Source organism: Phoxinus phoxinus, assembly GCF_949152265.1.
Source record: "Phoxinus phoxinus genome assembly, chromosome: 10".
NCBI classification, from domain to species: Eukaryota; Metazoa; Chordata; class Actinopteri; order Cypriniformes; family Leuciscidae; genus Phoxinus; species Phoxinus phoxinus.
This window is the reverse complement of record NC_136885.1, coordinates 14,447,008-14,462,898: the sequence shown is the minus strand read 5'-3', so window position 1 is coordinate 14,462,898 and position 15,891 is coordinate 14,447,008. Positions and strand designations below refer to the sequence as shown.

Sequence of the window (15,891 nt, the reverse complement as noted above, 5' to 3'; positions counted from 1 at the left end):
TTATATTTTACCACCTGGATTTTATCACAACTAACCTGGCCATGTCAAGGGTCAAATAATCTGGTATTTTAAAAGACGTATCGATCTTGAAACACTGTCATGAGGGTTTCAGAGGTCATCTTTATTATATAATTTTCTATATTATGATATAATTTATCTTTATGATATAATTTTCTGTATTATATTTATTATACTTATATTATTTTTTTCAAATATTTAAATTGTGCATTTTCTAAGAAATAAAAGCTTATATAAAGCTACACAATAAAGTTTTCTTCATCATTTTAATGATCACTTTTTTCTTCAATATGAAATGATGAATATCAGGACATTTGTACAACACTGACATTTTTCATATTTTTTAACATAATAGCCTACTACTACATACAGTATATATATATATATATATATATATATATATATATATATATATATATTACATACATACATACATATAATTTCAATTTTAAGTATTTTAAAATAATAGACCTGAGAAAAGAGCATCATGACCCAGGTCAGTTTGAAATATCGCTGCCTCCCCAACAGGGTGACGAAGTGCGGCAACACAGCAAACTGACAGATTGACAAATTACAGAGAGGGCAATAAAATGTAAAAATGTTTCATTACAATGACAAAACTCTGAAATATTTCTAGTGTCCGTTTCACAACTGGTGACTACATTTCAATGGCAAATCTCTCTCTCTCCGTTACAGCTCACCATGAGCACTGGAATCCCTTGTTCAGTGCCATGATGCTGCTAAATGCCATGGATGAAAGACTGACAATGGAATGGTATGCCAGTCATTCAGTTTCACGCACACGGAGTGTAACCGCGCTGCTCCTCTGATGCTGATGGGACGTACTTTGCCATGCTTTTCTTATGTGGGCCCACGCTGAGCCCTCAGCTACTGTCGCCAAGGGGATCAGAGTGCGATTCTGTGGAATATATCAGGCACCAATTGTGCTTTAGTCTCATTCTATTCAACGGGTGATGATCTATAGGGAGCCTGGGTGTTTGATTCTGACTCTTCTGATTAGTCAACTGGAGCAATACATTGTGATTGGTCAACCACTTCTAGCGTGTTTGGGAAATGTCCCGCCCCTTTGCCAGGCCTCAGACTCTGTGTGGGCCTGGTTATAAGATGGCAACAAATGCTTATGACTATTTTCTATTCACTGTATTGCAGAATTTGGCTGCATGCCGTGCATCACAGGTGATCATAAACTTGACCAATGTTTCTAACACCTGTTTTGGGAATTTTGCAGCACCCTTATGTAAGTTTTGTGCGAAAGAGTAAAAGTATTATGGTCTACAACAGCCTAATGAGACACAGCTGTAATAGTCCATGACAGCCAGAGTCGAGTCCCCTTCATATACAACAGCAAAACAGACTAATGGCTGTGGCTACGTATTGACACACCGCTGAGACAGCTTAGACAACAAACACTTTCCAAATGTGTGGAAAATAAACACGTTCAAAACTTTGAACGATGAAAACATTAAGAGAAAAGCATGAATTCAAATGCTTCAGGCTTGGATATACACGAGCCCCGCTGTGTGAGCGCTTTCATACACGATTTGCATGTGCATTTTCTTTTCTTTTTTTTTCTGTCCGATTGGTCTAGTCAACTGTTTCCTCCCATGCAGTCAAAACATGCAAATTTGCCGTTATATTAACCAGACTTCTTTTTTCCTTACAGTCCGGCCTTGGGACAGAGCCCCTCCAGGCGGCTCCTGACACGCGGCCCTTGGGGACACATGGTCTGGACAGGGTGTTTCTGTAAGCGAACTGACATCAAGAACACGTCTGCTAAACGACAAGTCACTTCTAGCTCTCAGAAAGTTGCGCCTCCAAGTCTATACCGCATATTCCGCTCTCACTTTTTTCATTGTAATTGCTATTTAAAAACTGTCACTGTTCAATATTCAACCTTTCAAGCGCCTCTGTCTCTAGATGAGATTTAACACTTTTGCCAGAATTGTTTTTGTTCAAATAAAGGGACAGATTTATCAAAAAAATTTAGTCGTCATTTAGGCCCAATCCCAATTCTACCCCTTTCCCCTTCGTCTACCCCTAACCCTTCGCCTTCCCCTTCCCCTTGACCCTTGAAACAGAGTGGCAAGGCGTAGGGGTGAAAATATTCCCCTAAGAAATGGGACACCACTACTACACCGTTACACGTCATTATACGTCGTCGCCTACGTCACAGGAGATGCGCCGATGTTTATCACAAACTTCCAAGATGCACAGGACTTGTTTTCTGTGGTGTTGTATTAACACGTTGGAGGTACAGACCTATGTTTGTCCTATTTTGACCTATTTATTTATTTACTGTGTGAAACTGTGTGAAATACGACATTGTGTGGCGTTCATGTGCGTTCAACTCATAAATACGATCTTTACGAGATGACTTGAACGCACCAATAGCTTGTGTGCTTTGTTCGGGGAGAAGAGATTTTTTTACAAACGTTTCTTTGAAGGAACTGACCGTAAATATGAACACAAGATTGAATGTAACATAAGGCAAATCATTATTTGTCGTTAAAATACTTATTAAAGTCAACAATTCTTACATTTATGGTCTAATTTTTTGCTTGGGCAGCCATTTTGCGTCTGTAGCCGGTGTATGCAGTGACACTTCTCATACCCCTTCGTTTGAAGTGTGGTCCCGAAAAATCTTCGTTTGAAGGGCTATCTGGCCCTTCCCCTTAGCCCTCCCCCTCCAACCAAAAGAGAATCGAGACAGCCCTACCCCTCCACGTGCACGAGCAAAACAGAGGGGAAGGGGTAAGTGAAGGGGTAAGGGGTAGAATTGGGATTGGCCCTTACTCACCCCCCATGTCACTGCAAAACTGTTTTACTACTCTTTTTTTTTCATAAACATAAAATAATATTTTTTGAAAAATCCTGGTAAATAACTTTGGTCACCATTGACTTTGATTGTATGGACAAGAACACACGGAGACATTTTTCAAAACATCTTAAGGGTTTGGAACAACATAAGAGTGAGTAAATGATGAGAGAATATTAATTTTCTTTAAGTTAATTTATTTCACATTTTACTTCCGTAATGTGATATCTTGCTGAATGAAATTTAATGTATATGTATTGACTCTTCTCTAAGCTGAAAAGGAAAGACATTTCAGAGGTGAAGTCATCATTTTTACTTGCATTGGATTCAAGGTTTTAAGATAAAAAAGTCATACAAGTTCGGAATAACATCATAATTATTGGATAATCAATTTATAGCTTGATTTATTTGAACCTGAACAATTGTACCATATTGTCACCTAGGCTGTGAAACAAGACATTAAAAAATGACTATATGATCATTATAAACATGAGTTCCTCATGATTTATATCAACTATCCATTTCTGCTTTCAATGAAAATTAAATCCATGATAGTCATTTTGATGAAACCAAGCCCAAACCTTTTTTTCTTCTTCTTTGGAATAAGGTGCTCATATGAATCATTCAAAATAAAGAACCATGCATGTGTTAAATATGATCAGTTTTGATTTCATGTTGACTTTAACAATACACTTTTATAGTGAGGAACATGTTTCTGTGTCCTTATCTAGCCTTAAACTTTACAAACTTCTCAGCGTATCAGTCAAGATTTGAGAATGTATTGTAATTATTGTAAATATGCTGTGTTCTCAAATGTTACGAGACCTGAGATATGCCGTCTTGTGATATCGTCTGGCCAAATTCCAAAAGCATAACCAACAGTGCAACACAATCAGACGCCTGCAGCAATATTCCATATTTCCACTATGCATGTTCTCCGACATGCGGAATCCGCACTACAAAGACTGTCATCAAATCTGTTCATTTAAACATTGGATTATGCACTTCATTCATTTTTATGAAAAATATTACCGTATCATTTCCACCCTCCAGCAAGTCTTTTAGCCACCTAAACTGCTCAATATTCCCATGTGACACAAGACCAGGTGTGAGATGTTTGCTCACCGGTGGTCATACACTGCTTGGCTTTTATTTCACCGCTGTTTTCATTTAACACAGGAAATTTCGTTACACTTCAAATTTAGAACGGCCCGATGTGGCAGCCGAGGAGGATTAGGGGACCGGAGTACAGTTTCACAGCGAACCGGTGAGGAACTTTCTTCATTTGAATTCAAACGGTGTGGCGCACAGGCCGAGGGGAGAAGGAGGGTGGTGAGGGTTACAGCAAGCACAAACTTGCACCGCAATTCAAATCCAACCTCCAACCTCCCACCCCCCGTCCTCCACGGGCCTTCGGCAGAAAAGGTTCAAGGTAGGATCAGCTCAGGGCCCGGGGCAAGGAATAAGACACATACAGACAATGCAAAGGATGCCATACACCTCTCTTAATGAACAGACGAAGGGGGCCAACAAAGGCAACCTTCAATCACTGTCAGTCATCACATCTTCTCAAACATAAACTCACAGAGACCAAGAGAACTTCGGGCTGACTTTGATACCGGAGGTACAAACATTTGAAATATGAATGCTGTATATCGGAACGTTGTTGTTGTTCAGTGAACAAAAGAGATGGCAAAATTAAAACATGTAATTTGTGATTCAAATTAAAATCAAAAACTTTTTAATTGCCATGTTAACACCACATATTATAAGGCATTTAGAATGTTCTATAGTATTAAAGCCAGATTAATTAAACTTGAGAGGGAAGGAATATTTATAATAGTCGTATAGACATTTTATCCAATACCAGTCACTCAATTTGATTAGATATGTCGGTAACACTTTAGTTTGGGGTCCAATTCTCACTATTAACAAGCTGCTTATTAGCATGCATTATAGGATATTGGCTGTGTATTAGTACTTATAAAGCATATGAATGCCTTATTCTGCATGACCATATTCTACATCCCCTAATACCCAATACCTAAACTTAACAACTACCTTACTATCTAATAATAAGCAGAGATTAGGAGTTTATTGAGGCAAAAGTTAATAGTTAGTTAATCGTGAGAATTGAACCCTAATCTAAAGTGTGACTGATGTCTTGTTTCACAGCTGACAATATGGTGCATTTCATTAAATGTTTCTTATCAAGTTCACATAAATCAAGCTTGATTATCATTATTTGCTCACTCTCGTGTTATTCTGAACTTTTATGACTTTCTTTCTTCCATGGAACACAAAAGGAGACGTGTAGACAGGATGCAAAGACTGACAGCCTCAGTTGCCATTCACTTTCATTGATTTTTTTCCCGTACAATTAAAATGACTAGTGCTGTCATTCATCCTAGCATCTCTTTTTGCGTTCCACAGAAACTAATTCAGGTTTGTATCAACATGAAAGTGAGTAAATGATACAGACTTCACATTTTAAGTGTGAACTCGTTCAATCTCCAAGCTGGACAATGTGATAGAATGACTGTAATCTATTTTAATTTTCCTCCCTGTGTGATGAACTGTATACATCCTATGTTTAATATACGATTGTTTGCTGTACTTTCTTACAAGCAAACGTTTATTTTTGTTGTAATGAAAAGAACCCAGTCAAACGTGTCAGTGGGTTCAAATCTTTTAAGCGTTTGGGCTTTTAGAAGAGAGTTTGCCTCGTCAGCACAAACCGCTGAAACCCTCAATATCTGGACGGTTAATCAAAGTCTGACTGGCCTGCATTATGACGTCATGCGTCGAGGCATTGCGTTCTTGTTACAGTGTTAGAAAATAAAAACGTGTGATTCAGAGCAAAGATTCAAGCGTGCATGCTTTAACTCGTCCTTTATAAAAGAGCGGACTGGGACCCCTCTGACAGCCGCGGTAGCTCTTGTCGAAACGGGAAAACACTGAGGTGCAGTAGTTTTGAGAGACGAAAGAAGTTCCTCAGTTTCTGCGTGTTGATGAATGAAACAAAACAGGTTCAACGCTACAAACTAATTCTCTAGAACCGACCGCTTCAAAGGAACAATGCAGAACACTTGTGTCACAGCGCGAAAAGGACACAACATACACGCTGTGGCAAGCCATTTTAACACGTATTCATTTAAACCAACTTACTAATATAGGCTACAGGCTATATATTAGTTAGTAGTTCTTATTTCTACTAACAAATAATCCAATAGCGAATAATCTTTTTCAGTTAGGTTATATGTACATTCATTGTTTATTTGGAAATATATTACATTTTTACTGGAAAGGAGTTATTTTGCAACTGGATTCTTTTTGGATCTGATTCAAGTATTCAACTATTCACTTCAGACTATTATGTATTCCAATTGTTGCTGGTCACTATTTTAATTTTACTGTAAGTATTACTGCTTTCAGTAGCCTAACTATATGGCCTGTTATTAAATTTTGCAAGTTTTAGAATCTAACAATCTATTACAAAAGTTAGCACAAATCTGACACAGGCTACTGATCTCAACTGTTACTACACTGTAAAAAAAAATATATATGATCAATAAGTTTTGACAACCTATGTTTTTACATAGCTTTAACTCAAAATAAAATAAGCAATTTTCAACTTCTTTATGTTATACAAGATTCAACTAATTTAAAGAAATTTTACATTGAAGATTAACTTTCAGTTTAAATAACGTAAACATCCAAGTTGATTGTACTTAAAAATTCAAAGCAGCAACTTTTATTTACAGTCAAGTTAAAAATTGTATCTTGCTAGTTAGACCTGTATTTTCACTCATATTCACCAATGCATATGAATGGCTATAAATTACAGATATGTACTAGCCTAATAACTAAAAGTAGGCCTAGTTATCAATTAATATAACTAGTGAAATAAAAAAATATAGCCTAGCCCCGACTAGATTACTTGCTAGTTTTTAGAAATAAGTACTATTAACATAAAAATGATTTCGTTAGAGGAATACGTGTGAAAACAGCTTGCCACACATATGCACATACAAACACATGCACGCACAAGTAAAAACTGTAGAAACACATCGTGTTTGACAGCTTCATGCGCGCAAACTAAAAACTACCGACTCCGCGTAAAGTTTTGCACAATACAACGACGTAAGTTTGAGAGCAGAATCAAGATTAAGCTAGCTGTTTAATGCGACACGAGCCTTTTACGCGCAATTTGGCTAAAGACAGTGCGCAAAGCTGTTACATTCAAACAATCCCTGGAGATCCGAAAATAATCAATCATGTTCCGCGTGTTTACTTTCCTGCATGGAACGCGAACGACTTCACGCGTACAAACTGAGTCTGTAAAAGTACTTGGAATCTGTTAATGTGAATCCTTAACAACTTGTCACTTCTTCAGGCTCAAGAGAATGACTATTCCAATGGCACCGACTCGGCAAGTGCATGTGAATGCGAAGGAATGGATGTATCGGCATGAAAAACAACTCAAACAACTCACCGCAGAAGTCTGGAGAAGATGCAGCACACTTTCTGAAGGAACCACGTTGGACTGAGGAAAGATTACAATACGATCTATTTAGAGAAGCATTACATCACCATTTGGTGACGTCACGTGGGATTCCTGAACTTCTAAATCATTGCGGTCCCTCGTAGAGGCGGGGCGAGAGGGGCAGGCGGGGCGGGGTCAGGACCAGTGGGTGTGGCAACACAACATCTGTCTGACTTCAACTTGCTATTGTTGTTCGCAGCGAGTTAGAGTCATAAACTGCTGTTGAGAAGAAAAAAAGCGTATGCTATCTGATCATGAGATATAAATGCACATTATTGGCAATTAAACAACTAATACAGTTTAGGTAAATTGTTGTAACACTACATAAATTATTTTTTATTATTTAGAATTTTGAACACATTATATTGTACAATGTTTGAAATTGAACACTATTATGTTTGAAAGATCATTAGTTTATAAACTTTCAAATATTTAGAAACTTAAATTCTTAATTGTTCATTTTCATATATTGTGAACAACCGACCTGTTAAAAATGATATAATGCTGATGACTTCTCGTGACGTTAATGCATGGTTTGATTTACATGTTTTGGAAAGGAGAGATGACTAAAGACACCAAACATCTCAGCTCAGTTATCCACGTCTGTTAATTGTGCACATATTGCCGGTGCCTCTGTGCTTACTAAATAATGAAAGTGTCATGGGTAAATAAATTATTGGCTGGATTATGTCTGCCTGCAAGTGTTGAATTTAGAAGATGGTGTTACAGAATCAAAGCTCTGACTCCTTTGTCTGCAGATAATTGGCAGGCAGACGTAATGTGATGCAGGAGGCATCAAAGGACAAACAAACTAATACCTTTGTTTATTTCTGTGGCATTCGGCAGGCCTACTTTCTATTAATTCTCTCTGTGAACAGGTGCTGGTATTACACAGCTTATACTAAGAATTCACAAGGTGTGCAAATGTTGCCAAATACAATAACATATGCACACTGTAAATGATTTTTAGACAACATATGTTTTTACATTGCATTAATCATCAAAATAAGTTAAGCAATTTTCAACTTTTTAAGTTATACTAGATTCAACTCATTTTTTAAGTCATTTTAATGTAATTTAAGTTGAAATTGAAATTGAAAGTTGATTGTACTTAAAAAATGTTAAGGCGGCAGAAATGTTTTTAGTTTTTTTACAGTGAACCGTGGAAAAAAAAATAGAATTAAATATAATCATGTACGATTTTAAAAGGAAAAAAATGTGAAACAAATCAAAGTGGTGCTCCAATTCCAACATGGCTATTCGTAACTTTTTTATTTCTTACAAATTCACATGATTTGTATGATCTCATTCAAACGTAATCCCACAATCTGCTTATAGTGGCAGGTTTTAGGGTTAGGGTCGGGGTTAGAGAAGGGTCTTCATGCTTACTTTTTTCTAAAAATCGTAAATTTTTGTGCAATTCACATCATTTGATTTGATACGAAATTACCACCTCATAGGTAAATTCCCATAGCATGACTTCCAGAAACATATACTGACTAATGTGCCCAAACATCAAAGAAACAGTAATAGAGCAATTAAAACTGTTCTAGAACTATTAATCGAATAAACTGTCAGTTTATGAGTATATTTTTTACCCGCAAAAGACAGTATAGCAAAGAAAATGGTCATGAGGTTGATAATAGCTGTTAAACTGACACGTCAGCCAGAATAGGGTAAAAATAAAAAGAGTCACATGCAGCTAAGAGTAGACAGAGTCACAACCTTTCAAGCTTTAGTGGATGTGCCGGTGGCGGCAGTGTGATTTCTGATGCCGAGGGTACACTGGAGGAGTCTGGGATTGTTTCGGCGATTAATGACTGTCTGCTCCTCGGAAAGGAGCTGTTTACAACGAGCCAGCCGTGCTAAGAGCTCTGTCGCGGGAACAATAACGCTATAGCCTCAACTGCTGTCATAACTCAGCCGTTTCACTTGCCTGTGTCTTTTAACCTGGGCCTTAATCAAAGCTTTATGACAGTTTTTGTTCCTTTATGGTCTATATATTTCTCCCAGCGATCCAGACATCATCCCATGGGAGAGCTGTGCAGTAAGTGGCATAAGTGCACAGTCAGTGATGGGTCACTGACCCCACACTTTAAAGGATTTTATCTCTAATGCATGGCAGGTTAGTCTGTCCCCGAACGTCTTGCAGGGCTGTATTTAGGAAAGAGGTGAAAAAGTGACATTTTAATGGCAGGTCTAATTGAGTTTTTCTTCTCAAATTAAATATTTGATTTACACTGCCGGTCAAAAGTTTGGAATAATTAAGATCATTTTAAATGTTTTTGAAGGAATATGCTCACCAAGGCTGGATTCATTTGATCAAAAATACAGTAAAAGCAGTAATATTGTGAAATATTATTATAACTTTTTTTTCAAGAATAAAGACTGAAGAAATGGCATCACAGGGTTATGTTTTAAAATGTCTACACATAGAAATAGTTCTTTTATAAATACAGCCTTAACTTCTTGCAAAATTCTTTTTTAAAAATCATAATCATTCCAAACTTTTGACCAGTTGTGTACATTCAGTCAGTTGCTTTGACATTTTCAGTTTAGTTTAGTAAGTTTAGTCTAAATAAAGATATTTTTCTCTTTTTATATAGGCTATTTAAAAAAAAAGTATTATTTAATGGTTTTATTTAGTTAATTGTTTATTATATATTTATATAGTATACTAGTTTATAATATGTATTTATTTGCTTTACCTTTTATTTTATTTTATATTAACCAATAAAACCGCTTTACACACGCCGTATCCTTCATGCGCCATATAATCAGTCATTACGGCAGATTACATGAATTACATGAATGATAACACATTCGCACGTAAGATGTCCGATCCTGCAAGTGGAGAACAAGACAGCTGAAACTAACTACAATTTGACATCAGAGCGTTGATTCACATTAGACAGAAGAAAACCTCATCCAAAAATGAGATTCATAGGCAACAAACACAACTGTGAGATGTGTTTATAATAAGCTATTTGACTTTCAGTAATTGACCTTGGACTAGATTCACCTTTGATTGTGAACATCTCCAACAACAGTTGAATTGCATTCATAAGATTGGAATGGTTACATGGAGAGCATCAGTACAGGTCATTCACAGACACATACATAGGCCTAAATATATGGTAAAAGCTTCTATTATATTTATTTATTTATTTAGTTTTGTCTTGTAAAACTGCAAATTAGAATATAAATGCACTTTTACAGGTGTGTGTGTGTGTGTGTGTGTGGCTTACCATGACATAACTGCGTGTTTACATGCACGTGTCGTGAATGCAACTAAAAGTCAAATGCATATCTCAGAGAGGTTTGAACGATTCTAAGAATGATCAAGCAAGGAAGTGGATTGGCTGTTTGATCTTCTTAAGGGAATGTTCCTTCTTCTCCGTGTCTTGAAGTGCCTGCAGGGATGGAAATGTTGATGTATATACAGCTTGGTATAATAACACATGCTTTCTCCCCCAACAAAGCTCATTGTTTTGCTCAAAGTGGTGGTCTACAACAGAAGAAGACTTTTTAGAAAGAAACTTATTATGTAATGCCCTGCACTTGATTATAAAGTCAGAGGACTTTTTTTGTTTAAAAAAAAAAAAAAAATACAAAGATTAACTCTTTTAGGGGTTCCAAATACGAAGCGCCTATAGAACCTTTTAAGGTTCTATATAGAACATTTTCTTGAGGACATCTCCAGTCATTTAGTCCACTTAAAACCTGCACCTTTCTTATAATCGACTGCAAGCTCACGTTCAGATCTGTGAGATGGAATGGATGGAATGGAACCTAGTCTCATCCTTCAATTTTTCTTTTCTGACAATCCATTTCACTCAGATGTGTATGTTATGGAAGAAAATATTTACTTAAATAACTCTCGACATTATCTGTTGGGCTTATTTCTGTCTGTATAGCCTACCATCCAGTTTGTCCAGATTATTTGGGTCATAAAAATTAAAACTGTCTCTCTTTCACTCAAATTAATGTGTTTATGCTGAAATAAAATTAAAAAAACTGTGCGTGAAAGTTTCTGTAATTGTGTAAAGCACATGAATATTTAATGAGTCAAGCACTGTTCAGTTTATGATTGGTTGTTTGTTGCTGAACAACTGACCCTTGCATTCTAAAACAGAGAAAGAAAAAGAAAGAAGCGGTGCTAAACATGTTCTAAACAAGAGTGAAATGCTTTAAACGGGCGGTTGATTATGATTTCATTTTTTAACTTTAGTTAGTGTGTGATGTTGCTGTTTGAGCATAAACAACATCTGCAAAGTTACGACGCTCAAAGTTCAATGCAAAGGGAGATATTTTCTTTTACAGAAATTGCTTTTTAAGGACTACAACAAACAGTTGGTAAGGACTACAATGAGCTTATTCCCGAGTTGGTGACATCACAAACCCTAAAATGTACATAAATCCAGAGGAAGAGATGTTGTAGCAGCTTTTACCCCACCCGGAAAAAAAATTTGTCCTAAGGCTGATGAACTTATAGAGGTTAAAATGTTTTAACTCTGTTCCTGAACATTATAACCTCAACGTTTGTCTGCACTGCACATTTAATGGAGAACAGCTTCCAAGAGAGACTATGCAGGCTATACGCACAAAAGCTTCTTCTGAAAGACGTAGCCATTCCCATTTGTAGTTGTGTTTTCTATTAACAGTTCCAATTATAAGCTTTATGTAGTTGCTATGATAGCTATGATGTAAACGAAGAGAAAAGCTTTGTCTCCGCTAGCCTGCTAGCTAACATTACAGTATTGATGTGGTGTTAGTGTACCTTTTGTAAGCTCTTGCTTTTGTAAGACTGTTCACCGCCCCTTAGGAAAAGTATCCATGATTTTGTGATCGATTACTGTTTGTATTACCATAGTTTTCCAACAAATATAATTAAATGGTGGATTGTAGGCTATCTATAAGGAAATGACACACAAAAATATCCCTCTGAAACGTCCTGTGAAATCTGTGCTTGCAAAGTCTGTGCTTGAAATCCCTTCGGAACAATCCTCTTGTTCGTTAACATTGTCAGGGTCTGAATCGCCATCGTTAATATTTACATCTGCGTAGGCTTGCGGTTATGAAGGGGTGTGATGTTTCCCGAACATGCGCTAAAGCCAGCTAACCAATCACAGCACATTTCGTATTTCGGAAGGCGGGGCTTCATCGAAAACGACGCGTTGAACCAGACTGGTGAGAGAGGAGCTGTAGGCCTAGTAAAGTAAAACGTGGAAAATAATGCGTTTTTTGAACAATCAAGCATGAAAACATATGCAGCTAGCACACCACAAAAACAAAATCAAGACTTCGTAAAAGGGCATAATTTAAAGCAATAGCCAATAACCTGGGCTTAGGAGAAGTGTATGCCTATTAGAAATTTATAATAAGCCATTGGGTAAAATAAAACCAAAAACCTTGTGATCTCAAAACCTGGCAACCTTTAGACAAATACTGTACATAGGGCTACCACTGTACCACACTCAAGCGTTTATAAACCACACAGTGCATTATAATACTATTACCAACAGAAAGCGCACTGGAACTGTTTGAAGTGGAACAATGTAGCCATTACATAATGAACGACAGCGTTTGTGAGTAGTTTATACAGTATGACTGCAGTGGTGAGGGCATGATGCCATGTGCGTCTGAGTTCTGCATTTTCCGTTGCCAACGAGGGAACTTGGGAAGGCCAGTATGTCTGAACATTATGTCATTTACTTCCTTAATGAGGTCTGGGGGTTTACGTTTGGTAACATTAGGAGACCGAATTACACTTTGTGGACCTTTGAAATATTAAAATATTCAACGGCAGTGTCTTTACATATCAGTCATCACAGAATCTATTTGTGTGGTCTTGAACCAGATTTAAAGTCCCCCTATAGTTAAATAATTTGTATCCCTTAAAAATCACATTTGATCACTAAAATTACATATTTAAAGTTTTTTTTCCTGTAAAAAACAATATTCATACATTAAAATTGATTGACTGTAACTCTACACCCCTGCTTTATATTAGTATGCGTGGATTTATTTGCCTAATATGCAATTGAGCCCCGCCTCCACTCACTCATACAGGGTCGTATTCGTCTACAAGTAGCTATATGTATCAGAATAATAATGCGTTTATGTATATTGTTGCTCTCTACAACATCAGACAACATATCTGCATTTTTTTTTTAAAGTGAGAATGTGAAGCTCCGACTAGAGGAGGAAAAAACATCTTCGTATTTATTCAGAGGCCCAAGCAATAATATGCAAGCTGGTGTAGTTGCTGATATTTATATGGGCAAAAAGATGAAATTCAAATGCTTGTATGTAAATCAATGAGATCTTTATAACGTTATAGACTACTTACTTAAAATGCATTGCATATAAATACAGTCACAAATCTATCTCCCATAGTAAGATAATGCAATGCAACGATGATTGAGAGATAAATAAATGTTCCTCAAAAGCCTGATCATATTTAACACTCACATTTAAACATGATATATATGGATCTCCTAAAGGTATCAAAGTTATTCTTGCATTTACTACATTTATAAAATTATTAAAAATGTCACAGCAAAAAAGACTCATGTATACCACGACCTAAAGGTAGACATTTTTAGACAATTTACTTTCTAAAATAGTACGAATCAGATGACAGAAGGCAAGTAGGCTATAGTTGATTGTGTACAACAGCAAATATTTGATCATTTAGAGGGCTTTGAAATTAATGTATGAAATATGATACAATAGGCTTTATAGGGTTAAACTACACAGCCTACATTAAACGGTTTCTGAGATTCAACTTTCCCCCCAAAAAAGGTGGCCTTGAGCAATAGAATCTGAATCTCATCAACAATCGCAAAGTCTGAGGTTGACAACTGACCGTCCAATCAAATTTGACTATTTGCAGAATTGAAAGCAAAATTAAAGGCCGTAAGATCTGGAAAGCCTCAATGATGTAATGCTTTCACAGACATGTCCCATGGCGAGTTCCAGCGCTGGAAAAAGCAGGCCGATCCGGGTGCACAGCTGCCCATGCGCTCTGCTGTGGTGAGTTAGTACATGGGGCCCAACCCAACAAGGACCCCATTACACAGTACCGGGCACAACACCAGCACCAGCAACTTCTGCCAACAAACGTGAACAGGAAATCATGGAAAAACAGAGGCGGCGAGAGGGCGGGAGAGAGGGATGAAGCACATGGATGTGAACGCGAGGAAGAGGAAAGAAAACAGCAATAATGTAGTCCACACCACTGGAGCTCTCTATTACTGACGGAGAAACACTATAGTGATCGAGTCATCTGTGTGACCACATGGCCTTTTATAGCTTTTCTGCCATAAATGTACTGGCTAAATGTATATGACATTGGACATACATGCAAACGTAGGCCTATATAATAATATGCAGAAGCTCAAAATCATTAAAAAAAAAATTATTAAAGAAATATATTATTTTGAATATAGAGCATTATATGGACCACCATCTATAGCCTATTAAATATAAATCACACAAAAAATAGTTTTAGAAGCGGCATTCACATACAACCCTTACATACCCTATAATGTTTTACGTTTGTTTTTGTTTTGTTTTTTACAAAAAAAAAGTGCCATAGGGCTAGAATGTTTTTGGACATGGTACAGTGGTGCTACAATGTCACAATGCTTATAATACGGATCTGAATAGTCGTAACAGTTCCGTTTGTAAGTTCACACTGCCACCATGTGGATTTCTACTGTAGGCTACTGCGTTTGACATCCTATGAACCGTTATTTACTGTTACTTCACATTTTATCGAAATGTAATAAACGTAGGCCTATTATAACAAAGAGAACAATAATATTTTTATGAGTTTTTTTAATTAGGCTACTTTTTCATGTTTTTCATAAAGTGTTGAAATGTTGTATATATATATATATATATATATATATATATATATATATATATATATATATATATATAAACATTCTATTTGTATTTGTAAAACTATACATGTCAATCATTGTCTAGGCCTGTGTGTGTGTGTGTGTGTGTGTGTGTGTGTGTGTGTGTGTGTGTGTGTGTGTGTGTGTGTATGTGTGTGAATACCAAAAATCTTTGACCTTATGGGACTTTTTTTTCTGTCCCCATGGGAAAACGCCTTATAAATCATACTAAGTGATGTTTTTTTACGAAAATGTACAAATGCAGAACGTTTTCTGTGATGTGCATGTTTAGGGGAAGGGTTAGGATCCTTTTTGAACAGTATAAAACCCAACGTGTAGTAGGTAGGTATTTGTATGAAGCTATGCATCCATCTATGTATGTATTTTGTTGTAAATCAGATGTGACAGGGAAGCACATTTCACACACAATATCATACCTTATACCTCTGGAAAGTTGACCAAAGCCATGGCTATATATTTATTTATATTAGGCCTATTTGATGTTTTTACAAATTCTGAAGTCTCCAAGCACAGATTTATGAAGCAGAACTAGTGTGCAGTATTTCATATCAACAGGT

At 36.6% G+C, this 15,891-nt stretch overlaps 1 protein-coding gene across 3 annotated transcripts in view; it reads right to left on the bottom strand.

The window, feature by feature from the left end:
- creb5b (cAMP responsive element binding protein 5b) overlaps positions 1 to 10,753 on the bottom strand; it is an 88,323-nt gene extending 77,570 nt beyond the window's left edge. Inside the window, exon 1 of one of the 3 annotated variants that reach the window (XM_079626877.1) lies at positions 10,649 to 10,753. In XM_079626877.1, the coding sequence (XP_079483003.1) occupies positions 10,649 to 10,651 (3 nt within the window). In that variant the 5' untranslated portion in view covers positions 10,652 to 10,753. Of the gene's footprint in view, positions 1 to 7,349; positions 7,560 to 10,648 lie in introns of those variants that run through there. The other 2 variants (XM_079626878.1, XM_079626879.1) reach the window with 2 other exon arrangements.
- Positions 10,754 to 15,891: the final 5,138 nt, after the last annotated feature.